Consider the following 16,105-nt stretch of genomic DNA (forward strand, 5'->3'; position numbering starts at 1 on the left):
AAGTAGGTACAGTGATATGATGTACATATGGTGATATAAATTACATATGGCGATATAATGTATATATATATGTACGTAAGGTGATATACTGTACGTATTGTGATATGATGTACGTACGGTGATAAACTGTATGTACGGTGATATACTGTACGTATGGTGATATGATGTACGTACGGTGATAAACTGTATGTACGGTGATAAACTATGTACGGGTATATGATGTACGTACAGTGATGTACTGTATGTAAGGTGATATACTGTACGTATGGTGATATGATGTACGTACGGTGATGTACTGTATGTACGGTGATGTACTGTACGTACAGTTATATGATGTACGTACGGTGATGTACTGTATGTAAGGTGATATACTGTACGTATGGTGATATGATGTACGTACCGTGATAAACTGTATGTACGGTGATAAACTATGTACGGGTATATGATGTACGTACAGTGATGTACTGTATGTACGGTGATATACTGTACGTATGGTGATATGATGTACGTACAGTGATGTACTGTATGTAAGGTGATATACTGTACGTATGGTGATATGATGTACGTACAGTGATAAACTGTATGTACGGTGATGTACTGTACGTACAGTTATATGATGTACGTACGGTGATGTACTGTATGTAAGGTGATATACTGTACGTATGGTGATATGATGTACGTACAGTGATAAACTGTATGTACGGTGATGTACTGTACGTACAGTTATATGATGTACGTACGGTGATGTACTGTATGTAAGGTGATATGATGTACGTACGGTGAAAAACTGTATGTACGGTGATAAACTATGTACGGGTATATGATGTACGTACGGTGATGTACTGTATGTAAGGTGATATACTGTACGTATGGTGATATGATGTACGTACGGTGATAAACTGTATGTACGGTGATAAACTATGTACGGGTATATGATGTACGTACGGTGATGTACTGTATGTAAGGTGATATACTGTACGTATGGTGATATGATGTACGTACGGTGATAAACTGTATGTACGGTGATGTACTGTATGTAAGGTGATATACTGTACGTATGGTGATATGATGTACGTACAGTGATAAACTGTATGTACGGTGATGTACTGTACGTACAGTTATATGATGTACGTACGGTGATGTACTGTATGTAAGGTGATATACTGTACGTATGGTGATATGATGTACGTACAGTGTTAAACTGTATGTACGGTGATGTACTGTACGTACAGTTATATGATGTACGTACGGTGATGTACTGTATGTAGGGTGATATATTACCTGGTCTGGCCCATGTGTGTGGTCTTGGCTGGTCCTGGTGTAGCGCTGCCGGGCCTTTTGTCGAGAACAGCTTTCTGGACTTCTCCCTGAAACGGAGCCAGTGGAGAGTGGAGAGGTGTTGGTGGGGGAAGGGAGTGTTGACTTCCCCCTGTAGATTGTGATCCATCATATCCTCTCAAACACACTGAGGCTGGCCGGCCGGTCCATAGCCAGACCCTCGTCCCCCATCCAAGACCAAAACACATCCTCATAAACCGCCTCTGAGGACCAAGCCTGCCTTCAGGTGGAACTGCTGCACTCTCATGAACTTGCGCTCATGCGAATGCATTCCTTCTCATCTGGGTAGATTCATTATGCATGCACACAGAAACGCAGACATTAGAACGTTAGCACGCACATTAGCGTTAGCACAACGTTTCTCCTCTGTCTATGGAAACAGGAGAAACGTGGAAGGAGGGATGAGAAAGACAAAAGGTAGAAGAAAAACAGAAAAAAGTCCTTAATGGGGTTATTACAAGCATCTCCCTTTAATGTTCCATAAACAGATAATATCCTCCCTGAAGGAATGCACTTGGGGAGTAATCAACAAGCTATCTTATCTACCTTCTCACAGACGTCATGGTTACTGCACTCACTGTTGCTGAGAGGGATTTTTTTTTTTTTTTTCGTTTTTATGAACACTTGGGTGCCTTTTCGCTCAGAGGATCTACTTATTTATGTATTCATTCCTTTTTGTCTCGACTACAAAGGCAGTAATGTGTCCCAGTTCTTTATGTATTTCCCTCAGCTGTTGGATCTTGCGCAAACCGATCCCGCCCAAACCCTCAACGTGCCTCTGAAGTTTCCTTTCTCTTTTGTCAGAGTCCAGTCAGCATGTGAGCTCTCACTCCTTTTTTAATTAGTTTATTTCACCGACACTATTTGAACACACTTTCAGACTTTGTTCTGAGTCATTTGTTGGCGAGTGAGAAGTACTTCTGTGTGCTCCGATGACCTTCCTGCTGAAATGAAATGTTTGTTGTTTGACTTCCATCAGAGCGCTCCGACATGGACAGGAGAACGTGGCAGATCCCAACAAAGTAGAAGTAATCTTCTTGGACTTTTGCCTTTTGAAAAGGTGCAGCTCTGAAACACCAACTTCACCCTCTCACAACAACGCAGTGTGATGTGATGAGTGTGTCAGAGGAGGTGTTACCAGTGTGTGTGGACGGAGGTTATCTGTATTCATGTAGAGCTGTGGAGCCGGGATCAGCTGCCAAACAAACCCTTCTGTTCAGACCTGCACCTTCTAGATTAAACTCAGAGATGCTTGATTGAGGAAGCTCCAATTAACTCTATGTTCAAAAACATAATCCAATTTACTCATTACTTTACTTATTACATCACTTATTAGCAACTGTTTGTGAAAGTGCTTTATTTGTGGTAATTGTTGCCTCAGTTGCTATTGATGATGATATTTGTGCAATCAGCATTAATAGACTATTAACACTGAACACTTATAGTCAAGATAGATAGATTGAACACTTATTTTGCCAAACACGGCAGCACTGTCGCCTCACAGCGAGAGGGTCCCAGGTTCTATTCCCGGGCCGGGTTCCTTCTGTGTGGAGTTTGCATGTTCTCCCCGTGTAAGTGTGGGTTCTCTCTAGGTTCTCCGGGTTCCTCCCACAGTCCAAAGACCTGTCTGTCTCTACATGTCTCCCTCTGATGGACTGGTTACCTGTCTGTCTCTACATGTCTCCCTGTGATAGACTGGTTACCTGTCTGTCTCTACATGTCTCCCTGTGATAGACTGGTTACCTGTCTGTCTCTACATGTCTCCCTGTGATAGACTGGTTACCTGTCTGTCTCTACATGTCTCCCTGTGATAGACTGGTTACCTGTCTGTCTCTACATGTCTCTCTGTGATAGACTGGTTACCTGTCTGTCTCTACATGTCTCCCTGTGATAGACTGGTTACCTGTCTGTCTCTACATGTCAGCCCTGTGATAGACTGGTTACCTGTCTGTCTCTACATGTCAGCCCTGTGATAGACTGGTTACCTGTCTGTCTCTACATGTCTCTCTGTGATAGACTGGTTACCTGTCTGTCTCTACATGTCAGCCCTGTGATAGACTGGTAACCTGTCTGTCTCTACATTTCAGCCCTGTGATAGACTGGTTACCTGTCTGTCTCTACATGATGTCAGCCCTGTGATAGACTGGTTACCTGTCTATCTCTACATGTCAGCCCTGTGATAGACTGGTGACCTGTCTGTCTCTACATGTTGTGCCCCATGATAGACTGGTTACCTGTCTGTCTCTACATGTCTCCCTGTGATAGACTGGTCACCTGTCTGTCTCTACATGTCTCCCTGTGATAGACTGGTTACCTGTCTGTCTCTACATGTCTCCCTGTGATAGACTGGTCACCTGTCTGTCTCTACATGTCTCCCTGTGATAGACTGGTTACCTGTCTGTCTCTACATGTCTCCCTGTGATAGACTGGTTACCTGTCTGTCTCTACATGTCTCCCTGTGATAGACTGGTTACCTGTCTGTCTCTACATGTCTCTCTGTGATAGACTGGTTACCTGTCTGTCTCTACATGTCTCCCTGTGATAGACTGGTTACCTGTCTGTCTCTACATGTCAGCCCTGTGATAGACTGGTTACCTGTCTGTCTCTACATGTCAGCCCTGTGATAGACTGGTTACCTGTCTGTCTCTACATGTCTCTCTGTGATAGACTGGTTACCTGTCTGTCTCTACATGTCAGCCCTGTGATAGACTGGTAACCTGTCTGTCTCTACATTTCAGCCCTGTGATAGACTGGTTACCTGTCTGTCTCTACATGATGTCAGCCCTGTGATAGACTGGTTACCTGTCTATCTCTACATGTCAGCCCTGTGATAGACTGGTGACCTGTCTGTCTCTACATGTCAGCCCTGTGATAGACTGGTTACCTGTCTGTCTCTACATGTCAGCCCTGTGATAGACTGGTTACCTGTCTGTCTCTACATGTCTCCCTGTGATAGACTGGTTACCTGTCTGTCTCTACATGTCTCCCTGTGATAGACTGGTTACCTGTCTGTCTCTACATGTCGGCCCTGTGATAGACTGGTTACCTGTCTGTCTCTACATGTCAGCCCTGTGATAGACTGGTTACCTGTCTGTCTCTACATGTCCCCCTGTGATAGACTGGTTACCTGTCTGTTTCTACATGTCTCGCTGTGATAGACTGGTTACCTGTCTGTCTCTACATGTCTCCCTGTGATAGACTGGTTACCTGTCTGTCTCTACATGTCGGCCCTGTGATAGACTGGTTACCTGTCTGTCTCTAGATGTCCCCCTGTGATAGACTGGTTACCTGTCTGTCTCTACATGTCCCCCTGTGATAGACTGGTTACCTGTCTGTCTCTACATGTCAGCCCTGTGATAGACTGGTTACCTGTCTGTCTCTACATGTCTCCCTGTGATAGACTGGTTACCTGTCTGTCTCTACATGTCTCCCTCTGATAGACTGGTTACCTGTCTGTCTCTACATGTCTCCCTGTGATAGACTGGTTACCTGTCTGTCTCTACATGTCTCCCTGTGATAGACTTGTCACCTGTCTGTCTCTACATGTCTCCCTGTGATAGACTGGTTACCTGTCTGTCTCTACATGTCTCCCTGTGATAGACTGGTTACATGTACTATAGCAGTATAATTTATATACTTTTGTTTTCATATATTTGGTTAACAAGCGTGAAGTTGCAACAGCTCATGAAAGTGATGAATGGAATTATGAGAACAGATAAGCACACAAACCTGAGTGACAGCTAGAATACTGGTTATTAGTTAGTCTTATTGTACAGGCTAATTAATTAGCATCATTAAAACAGATACGGAGTTCTTGACCTTTAATAATGGGATCACTAAAGGGAATGATACTGCAAACATGTCCAGTCTGACATCTCATTTAATACTAAGTACTCTAAGTGTAAACGAGGCTTCATGGTGGAACGCAGCAACATGACAAGATGCCAAACCTGACACGTCACATGTGTTGGTTTCTTGCACCGATAACTGGCCATCGAGTAGTTCCTCTTGTGTTTGTGTTGAGTCTCATTACTGGTGACACTGTCACCCTCTGAGACCTGCAAGATGGCCGACCTTCCTGTCTGTAAGAGGCTGGAGCAGTGAAGACATGGGGCCCTAGTTTCGTGGCGCAGCGCAGGGCGGTGCAGGGTGGCGGAGCCGGCGCAATGCAAGTTTCGACCCGCGCAGCCTTGCGCACCGTCAGTTTGGCAGTTTGGTGGATCGCCTGCGCCAAGATGGGTGTGGCGGTGCAGCAGGGGGAGGCGTCACAGATTCAGCTTGGCGTAGCGGAAGTTTCGTGGCAAAAAGCCTCGCTGAGACTGCGCTGAAAGCTCGCCAGCTCCAACCTGGTCTACTTTCGGCGCAAGGCGTAAATAAAGTCCATTCATTCAATGCGAATCACAGCTGGCGGATCGGAAGTTTGGCTGACGGCGCGCAGTGCGCACACGTCACCGAGACCTCACAGGCAGGTTTCCACAGTTCCAGACACATTAAAATGCAATAAATAATCACAACAAACACTATTTAATGCAACTCATTGAATCAACACGTGAATTTATATCTATATAGATTGTCCCGTCACATCTGACGTCAGAACAAAGGCGGATGGCACGCGTAACGGAAACTCAGCCTCTCGGACCAAAACATCTCCCTCTCTCTCTCCTGTTTTTTATAATATGGGCATTGTTATTATTATGATACGCGCGCACAGCGCGTGATGAGCGTGGTGGGAGCAGCGGCGCTGCTTCTGTCATCGGGTTGTCAAGTGACGGATCTTGCACTGAACCTCCCCTAACGTATTAAAGGAGAGGAGAGGAGCTCATTTGATTGGTGAAGATCTGAATCGGCTGTATTAATCCCAGTCCACGCCTCGTCTCCTCCTCGTCTCCCACTCACGCCTTCTTCTCCTCCCTCTTTCCCACTTGCGCCGGTGGGCGAGACGGGAGGTGGGCCTGCGCGGTGCACAAAACTTGCAAAGTCCAGGCGGACACACCCCGTCGGCGCGGCGCCTGGTCTACGAAACTAGGGCCCATGGTGTCAGATCGAAAGCAGCCGTTGTGAGAGGGTGAGAAGTCACCAATCAAGTGAGAAGTTGAGTCATTTTCTCATCAACTGCCATGCAATAGGACTTGAGACACGTCTCACATTCACATACATCCTTACATTATGCTCATACAATAGTTTGCATGCAGTGTAAATATGTTCTTTTGCCTTCTTAAAATGGTGTATTTGAATATTTCTGCATACTGGGGTCCCAAAACAGTCTCAGCATTGTGTGAATTGTATTTGATCAGAAAGCGGAGACTCTTGTGGATCCAATGAGTTAATGCAAATGTATGGATCTAACTAACTCACTTTATAAATGGACCTGTTGTAGAGACTGGGGGGATTCAGAAGATGTAAGCATGCCCTTTTCTATGGTATTCTTTAGGATCTCAATGTCTTAATGTAGTGTTATTGAGTATTCTTTGATTCCTTTCAAGTTCCAAGTGATCAAAACTGGTTAAATTTGGGAACCAAATCTTTGTAACAAATGGTATCAATCCCAAAAGTGCTGCAGAAACTGATTGAGAATGGAAATGTTGGAATGTTAGACCCTAAACTCCAAGGGTTGCACTTATTTTTAAAACTTTAACTTTTTTTTTAACTCCGCAACAAAACAAACACAACAAAGTCATAACGACACAAAGCCAGCTGGCTAAATTTCTGAAAGGAGATCCGAATGTCAAGGTTTGCTGTCTGTGATGTAGATTTTCTAATCAGCTTCATGTACTCCTGCCTTTTTGTTTATGAAATAAGTGTGTGTGATGTCCACTTATTTTGGCAGATAAAACTAATAGTTATCTCAATGGTTGAGGTTGCTTTGGAATAATCAACAACAGATCCATGGGTTTTGTGGATTGCAGTAGCGATAGTTGCCTCATTAAACACTTGCTCCAGAGTCCTGCTGATGTCGGTGCGTGCTCAGTGCCCTCCACTCGCTGCTGCTGTGCTGCTGCTGTGCTGCTGCTGACTTCCACATCTTGTTGTTGGTATCAGCGAGACCACAACAACATCACATCTTCCAGCTGTGCAGCCACTGTCAACAGAAAACACAATCAGTCAATCAATAAAAGCAGCTGTCCTGAAGTGGCTGAGTGCCTTGGAATTAAAAGAAAATGAACATGATCACAGATTTAGCAGAGTTCCTGTGACGACGACGACACAACTAAACAAACACAGCTCCAGCTTAAGTCGTAGTGCTGGAAAGCTGCAGAATATCTTGTTTTTATCAAATCAAAGAAGATTAGTGAAAACTGTTTACACCGGTTTAGTGGCAGAAAGGTGGGGACAATGAGACCCCCACTTTCAGATGTTATGGTAATGAGGTGATAACAGCTAAGTCCATGTTGTCTAAAGGTTTGCTCACACCAAAAGGCAAGCAAATATTTGCATGGTGCAATTGCATATAAAGTCGATGCAAAGATACAAATCCATGCAAATTCACGTCGGGGCGGCTTCGTGCATGTGTGACATTCTGACGTGAAAGCCAATCAGTGTTGAGATCTCGTCCTGTTGTCACTGAATCAGACATGTAGACAAAACACATGGTAGTGGTCTGTGGTCTCCGATGGTATCTTCCATTTCATACAGAGACGGAACCAAACCAGCACCAACCAGAGACGGCCTGTGGTAAGGACTAGCATTTTAAAAGGTGCTTGCTTATCGTCTGGCAGACAGACTTAACAAACCATGACTTTGGACCTTTTACAAATTGTCATCATTATGTCATTACTTCACCATCATTCTTATCCTTTTTCATGCAATTAAATCACAACTAAATTGTTTGAATTTGACTACATAACATACTGCTGTAGTAAACCAGCCAATGTGTGTCACATGTATCTGTTCACAGTGAATGCAGCTGAGTGAAATTCACCGAGCACCTCTGGGTGATGTTCTGAACTCAGACATGATGCCGTTTGATTAACTAGAGTATCTGCGACTTCCACAACATGAACAAAGCAGCAACAGTTGTTATTTCTGCCATGACTGATTGTCAGGGTTGACAGGGAGGTAAGCCCCACCTCCTCTACTCCTCAAATTAAAGGTTGAGTAGGTGATTCTATTCAGAAACACTTTCTGTTGTATTACTTGAAATCCTCATAACACACCGATAGCAATGAAAACATGAAATGCTCTGACATAAAAACACTTTAAGAATGTCATCTGTGACTGTAAAAACCCTGTCCAATCAAAAAAGTCGGGCCAAAGAAAACAATTGGACGGCCAGCCTGTCTGTCTGTCAATGTTACTTCCTGATTGCGCTCTGCTGATCTGGAGCACTTGTTTGGCGTTCTGGGGGCGGGGCTTTGAACGGAGGTCTGAACGAAGGGGGCGGGACTATTTTGGTTCGGCGATGCATTCAAATCAAATTCTCAGTGGTTTTTTTTCAAATGACCTACTCTGCCTTTAATACAAATGATCCTGAGGTAAAACTGGAGTGAGTAACGTGTTTGGTGTGAATGCATCTGGACATGTCAGACCTGTTTGCTCCAATCATTGTCAAACTCGCAGTCCAGCTGTATACATTGCAAATAATTTGACTTGTTGCTATTCAGCCAATCACATCTGTCCATTGTGATAAAAATTGTGACATGAGTCAGACAGACAGACAGACAGAAAGACAGACACAGACAGACAGACAGACAGGAGACAAGAGGAGGGACAGTAGTCAGAGGAAGAAGCTATCATGCCAAAGAGCCGAGCTCCAAAAAGAGAAATGTGAAACGGAGCTCTTGATCAACATTGGACGGACTCTTACATGTCTGTTCTTCCCAAGTCCAAACCAGTCTGTTTCATATGTTTTAAAAGCAACAACTACGAGATAAAGCCCCAATGTTTTGAGCAAATATACCCACTCAAGTCTCAACTGATAGAAAGAAGAAGATCGAGCAGCTTCTTCAACTTACAACCCCAATTCCCATGAAGTTGGGATGTTGTGTAAAACGTCAATAAAAACCAAATACAATGATTTGCAAATCATTTTCAACCTATATTCAATTGAATACACTACAACGACAAGATATTTAATGTTCAAACTGATAAACTTTAATGTTTTTTTATATATATAATATTCCCTCATTTTGAATTTGATGCCTGCAACACTGCACATCTTAGAACACATGGGCAGCCGTTGGACTTTGTGACAGCAGAGTGAAGCCATGACAAAACAATAGTATTTATACCTGCAGTGGTTTCCAAGGCTTCCCTCCGGTTTCTAGGTATGCAGCGCTTTACTATTAGATGTGTCTGAAGTCCAAACATGTGATATAAATCATAGATGAAGTTCCCCTCCTGCTCCAGATGTTTGAGGTGGTTTTCATGCACTGTTCCATGTCATGGTTGCTTTGCTCAGTGAGTTGCATCCACAGTAGGTGACACATCTGTAAACACTGTCTGGTTGTATTCACTTATTCAGATTAGTCATTTTTCTTTTTTGACATTTTCTAAAATTATTCACAAATCGTGGACAATTTGCTTGTACTTCTTTAATTGCTTGTTCAAGGATCGGCACTGCTTATTGCCCCGGCACTGAACTTTAAGCAGTCAAGACGTTATTAATATACTGCCACAGTATGCATGCTGGATTAACACCTGAACAATCCAAAAGCAATTTGACTTGACGTCAAATCTCAAGTACAGAAGATATGATATAGTGTGAAATTGTTGTTTGGTGTACTACTGTATAGTTGTTGTTGACTCACAATTTAAGATTTTTGTACGACTTTTAAAAGGCTTCTAGATGCAAGCCTGTGTCAACATTTTTGTAAGTGTAGTGATTTTACATCAGCTATCCCATGGCGATACTGGTTTCTGCAACATCTTGTTCACTGGCTTTGAAAAACACCAGTGGTTTGTGACAATGACATATTATTTGCTGCTTACTGACTAAGGGTCATAGAGGAGGCATAGTTTGGACTATTTTCATTGGAATGGAAATGGGAATAAAATACCCCAGAATAATATAGAAGGAATTAAATTCACACCAGTATGAATGTTCCTTATTGTACTATACTGCGCTGACAGGTAGGGCCTGTTCACACTGCACCTTTCTGTTGACGGACCTCATTGACTTTGCTTGCGTCATGTTATGGCGAAATGAATTGTGGGTCCACTCCGTTGCATCGCTTGCGTCGCATGCAAAAAAATAAGTTGAGAAAAGTTCAACTTTTCAGGCGCTGACGTCAGCCAATCAGATCGTGTCATGCAAATATATGCAAATAAACTACTCTGACACTGGCCAATAAAATTGCCGTATTGGTACGACCGGGGAAAGCACATGTAAAAAGCCGATGTAAACAAAACATGGAGGTTGCGGTTGGGAACAGGCCGGTCCTTATGATCACTTCCTGTGTTCATATACAGGGACTGAATTACTTAAACACGCTCTTCTGGCTAGAACGGGATCCATGTTGCACTTTAATAATAAAGACGACGGAAGTAGCCTGAATTAGCCGGCTAGCAGGAAGCGATTTCAAGGGCTGCTGGCTGCGTCCGCAAAGGCATCTCCCCCATGAACCAGACACGCCTTCCCTCATCGGCACCGGTCTGTCAACGGAAAGGTGCAGTGTGAACAGACCCGTAGAGCCTAGAGACACAGATCAGACTGGAGACCGGCTCATCAATTTTCTATTACCATATTCATTTTAAAAAATAAACTGCAGAAATGCACTTCTGTTCATGTTTGATGTTCTGTCATATTTTGTTGTAGCTAAAACAGCCTTTGCCGCAACAGCAACCCTGTGTTGCAGAATGACAGTAAATGATCCTTGAATCTTTGAAAAGATGTTACTGATTCTGCAAGTCTTGCTCAGGGGGGACGACTTCCAGAGCTGAGGTGCCTTGACTACAAAAGCCTGGTCAACTTCAGTTTTGAGCCAGGACTCGGGAGCAACTAGCAGAGTCCTACCTATGGATGTGACACTCTGGCTCATAGGGGAGCAGACATTCAGCAATGTAAACGGAGCTGGACCATGTAGTAGTTCATGGTCCAAAGTAACTTCTTCAAATTAACTCTAAAACATACTTGTAAGCAGTGAAGGGAGGCTAAAACTGGTCTGAGCTCATATTGTATCTTAGTACAACATAGCGATTACAATTACAATAACCTGATAATGAAGAGATCAAAGCATGAATTACTTGTCAAGGTCAGGTCAACTGAAATAAGATTTTTGACATGCCATTCAGCTGATTAAAACATGATTGAACAACCCCTGAAACCTGCTTTTCAAATGGGAGGTCACTGCCAAATACAAAACATCCAGGTTTTCGGCTGCAGGATTAACTTTTGTGGAAAGGGAGCAAGATGGATGTTTTTTCTAAATAGGGATCGATTTATAGGGAACAAACAGAATTATATCAGATTCGTTTTCCTTTAGATGGAGAAGGTTTTGGGACATAAGCCACTGTATGTAACCGACCAATATTGCCTACTTCGCTGTTTTTTAATGAGATGTGTGTGTCATCTGCATAACAATAGTATTGAATATTGTATATAACAACAAGGGGGCCAGGATGGAGCCTCGTGGAACACCCCAGGTCGCAGGGCCCACAGAAGAAGAGGCACCACCAACCATTAGTGAGAAAGTTCTGTTTGATAAATAAGACTCAAACCCCTTTTTAGCAGTGGATAAAAGGTGTATATTTAATTGATTGAGAGTCACTTAAAAAACATTTTAATAACTCATTATTGGGAAAAAGACCATTTAAGAGCCTCGATGCACCTTATTCCCGTAGTTAGGCTCAGAGTATGGAGCCCACAGCAGGAATTAACGGGTCTCTCCAAACCTGGCTTCATGGTGTCAGTGAGGGGATCTGCTGCACATGGATGGACTGTTGGTAAACCAGTTTTCTTTATTTCTTTCCTCTCGGACAGAACTGATTCAGAATTAGGACTGGATTTTTGAGCTAAAGTGGATTGTTAACTGAATCCAAACAGGTTAAAACAACTTGAAATTGAGTTTTAAATGCGCGTGCTTGAGGCATGGATAGAATACTCTAACCCACAGACAGATGGCAGAGACTTATTAAAGATATATAAAAATGTGTGACCAACACTGTTAAACCTTCAGAAATCTGGCACGCGAAACACATCTAAAAAACTTAATCTAGGCTTTAGTTTATTAATTATGTCCTTTAAAGTGCTGAGTGAAAGGACCTGAAATTTATTGTGCAAGGTCGAGGGGCTGCAGAGTAGAGAAATAACTGATGAATTATTTATTAACAGTTATACACCCAATAGTTTAAAAACTGTCACAAAGCAATCATGCTGAGGTTCTTCTTTTTTCATCATAAAACACCTCTTCAACCATTTAAAGCTGCTATAATTTATATTTTTATGATAACAATGTATCAAATGACAATGGGAAAACAATGTGACAGGGGTCCTTGTAGTGATGAATCTCCAGAGAAGGATCACCTGAGTCTGCAGCGCCGCTCGGCTTCACAGTTCCAGCTCATTGTTTCGCTCTGCGGTCCAAGAAAAGAGATCGGCATAGCATGTTCTGTTTTTACATTTGGTCAGTGCAAGTGGTGTGTTGTTATTATTAACAAGTGATGTGCATAGCAATAAAAAGAATATATCGAGCGATCCTTTTTGATCATAACAAATCAGAAGGTCTGCTCAGGGTCGGAGAGGTAGACGGGCAAAAAAAGGACTTCCACTTATGTCGTGCTTGTTACGTGAAAGTCCTTGAAGTACAGTTGCTATTTGTTAGTTGTTGTTATGGTTGTTACATGACATTGATATATTATTACTTTCACACAAACTATGATCTTTTTCATAAACTTAACTCTGCCCCCTCGTGGCCAATAGACAGAAGTTGTTGTAGGTTTGTGTCAGAGTATCCTTTTACAGAAGAAACCAACAGATATACACAATGACTATGCTGCTTATCAGCACACTGGACAGACTTTTGCTCTTCCATCTGCAGTGGAAGTTGTCACCATGTTGCACCAATGAATGGGTTGTAAATTAAAATGTGAGGCAGTTGAATAGTTGGGAACCGAGAAAGCTTGTGTTGGCCTTGGGTGAATGCATAATGTTACAAGAGGATTTGGCAGAACACACAAGTTGAATGGCGTGTTGGCCTCCGTCTCTCTGGCCTTTAGCTGCAATCCAATTATCTCAGGGAATTCTCCTTTCACCAAAAGTTTGCCTGATTTGTGATATTTCAACAATAGACTCGGTTGATTGAAACTGTAAAAAAACGAGAGCGAGAAAAAGTGTTTACCAGCTTTATTCAATGATACAGAATAGGACTATCACTTTGGATTGAAATGTTTCTGCTTTTCGGGGGCTTGTCTTCTTCCTCCAGGACAATGACCAAGTGCCAGTTCATATTTAATGGTATATATAAACTGTTGATGAAACTTCACAGATAAATGAACAGGCCGACTAGAGAAGCAACGCTGGTGTGGGTTACCAACAAAAGAAAGAACCTCCAGATTAGTGTTTATTGAGACTTTCTTACATTTGCTTTAAGTGAAGACCCATTGTGTTTAAGCAAAGATATAATTTGCATGTTTTATATCCTGACACAGATTAGAATACTGGATTGGAGTACTCCCAGTGGATCCCCTCAGGTTCATTACAACACGCAAGGAAACTAATCTAATAGACAGGTGTCTACGGCACCATGAATTTCCATTCCATGTTTAAATGCAAAGCCGGTTTGAAATCATTTCGGTCTCTACTGCTTAAAGCCGCTCTGATGATCACGTTGCAGTGTGCAGATTGGTGCAGACAGTCAGTTGAACCAGGCCTTGTGATGCAGTAAATGAGGGCATCGGGCTCTTTTAGGCAGCAGTATTCACACGTGAAGACGATGCAGAAATCTGCTAATGGAAATGCAGTCTTTCCTTTGCACTTGCAGTTATAATTTGTACTCTGCTGATTATCGCACCCAAGCAGGTATTTCTTCATTTTATTTGGACTGGGAAACAGGAGTTAATAGGTTTCTGCCTTCAGGCCCAAAGCTCTTGCAGGCTGAGTCTTAAAGCGTTCCTATCAAATCACTGTTGGGTGTGTGGTAAATGCATGCAGCACACATTGCCGACAAACTCCTTGTAAGCTCTCGGACTGGCCTTGCCAAATTGTCTGGCCCCTGTATGCACGATGCATGCAAATGTGAAAGGAAAGCAAAGAGGGTGAACAGAGGTCCAGCAAAGATTGTATAGAAGAAGTGGATGTAGCCGTTGTGAAGTCACCCGTTGGTTTGTGGACTATGGTTTTGAAGCATCTAGTTCAGCATTTTGGACATCATCATCATCATCATCATCGATTTTTTCCGCACCAAGTGAAGGAAATTATCAGATTTGGACTGTGGAGGAGCGACGGGTGGATCTGTAGAACACAAGCCGCAGAGCTACACTCCGAGCAGCACCCTTACTGGATCTGGATCCATTTGTGAAGCTGCTAACAAATTGTGTTGAAATAATCTTAGTAGCTAATTGCATTAGTAGCGGAGGTAGTGAGGCCCGTCAATCACCAGGTCACAAAGCCCAAATCATAACCTGGTTTATGGTCTATTTGGGACCATCATCATTCTGTAGTGAAGAAGACCAGCAGGACCAGAATCTCATGTTTAAAATGTTCACTCAATGAGAAGTCGCCTCATTTCCTCATAGAATTGCTAGGTTGCCTCCTGGGTATCATACCATGGGTAACATACAGATTCCACACACTAGTAATACCAAAAGACTGTTTGAGTGTCTTCTATTCATACATGATGTGCATGTATCTCTAACTGTAACACCTGGAGACCCGGACACTGACGCCAGATCACCGACTGCTTCCTGAGACGTTTCTTTGCTTCCCCTCATCAACGCTGCTTTTCTTAACTGAGAATATTAAAAATGGATCTTCCTCCTTTCAAGTTTAACTTCTCTGTGCCCCCCCCCCCCACACACACACACACACACACACTTTCTGTTTCTGATGAACTTCCTGCTTGAAGGTTTGAAAGTGAAATGGGACTTCAAATCAAAGCCAGAAAAAAAACTGTGCTTTGATTTTTCACCCGCTACCCCTCTTTGGGGGGGCAAGGGATGTCATTGACTCCTCTTTTTCAAAGCAGCTTTATTTCATGAATTTTCATCAGGAGCTACTCTCAGCCATCGCCTGGAAACTATTTGAAATCACAGCCCATCACTCATCTGGATCCTGTACATACTGTAACAGCACGTCACGTTCACCACTGTAGAAACACTCATCACTTTTCAAGCTTTCTCACAACGACTGATGTGTGTTTCCACCAGATCAATACGTCCGTCATGTTTCCTGCAGCCTGCCTGTGGCTCCTGCAGCCTGTCTGTGGCTCCTGCAGCCTGTCTGTGGCTCTGCTCTGTGTTCTACAGCTGTTTGTCTGTCTCTCTCTCCTCCAGGCCAGTTCTTCTGGGTGAACAGCTCAGCCTTCGGGGGCCCCTGGGTGCTGAGTCCTTGGCTGTGGGGGGGACAGGGTCCTTGCAGCCTGGACATGGCTGTGTTCCTCCACCCCAAACAAAGTGGCCAATACACCATATGGCTCATAGAACGGGACAAACCACCGCTTGCCCTCTTCTCCACCGACACGCTGCCACGCATCACAGGGTAAGCACTTCTTCTTTTAAGTACGTATAGTTGCCAGAAGAAAACACATCCCAGGTGATTTCATTCAAGAGAATGAGCAACCATGAAGGAGATGGATCTGTCCATTCAAGCCTGATGGCCACGTGTGCACTGACC

At 43.3% G+C, this 16,105-nt stretch overlaps 1 protein-coding gene across 2 annotated transcripts in view; it reads left to right on the forward strand.

Annotated features, from left to right (window-relative positions):
* The window catches only part of alk (ALK receptor tyrosine kinase), a 413,707-nt gene that overhangs the window by 244,909 nt on the left and 152,693 nt on the right, over positions 1–16,105 (forward strand). For both annotated transcript variants that reach the window (XM_084013902.1, XM_084013903.1), the window contains exon 4: positions 15,766–15,970. In XM_084013902.1, coding sequence (XP_083870028.1) covers positions 15,766–15,970 — 205 coding nt within the window. The remainder of the gene's footprint in view (positions 1–15,765; positions 15,971–16,105) is intronic.

This window comes from Eutrigla gurnardus (genome assembly GCF_963514095.1).
Source record: "Eutrigla gurnardus genome assembly, chromosome: 7".
NCBI lineage: Eukaryota > Metazoa > Chordata > Actinopteri > Perciformes > Triglidae > Eutrigla > Eutrigla gurnardus.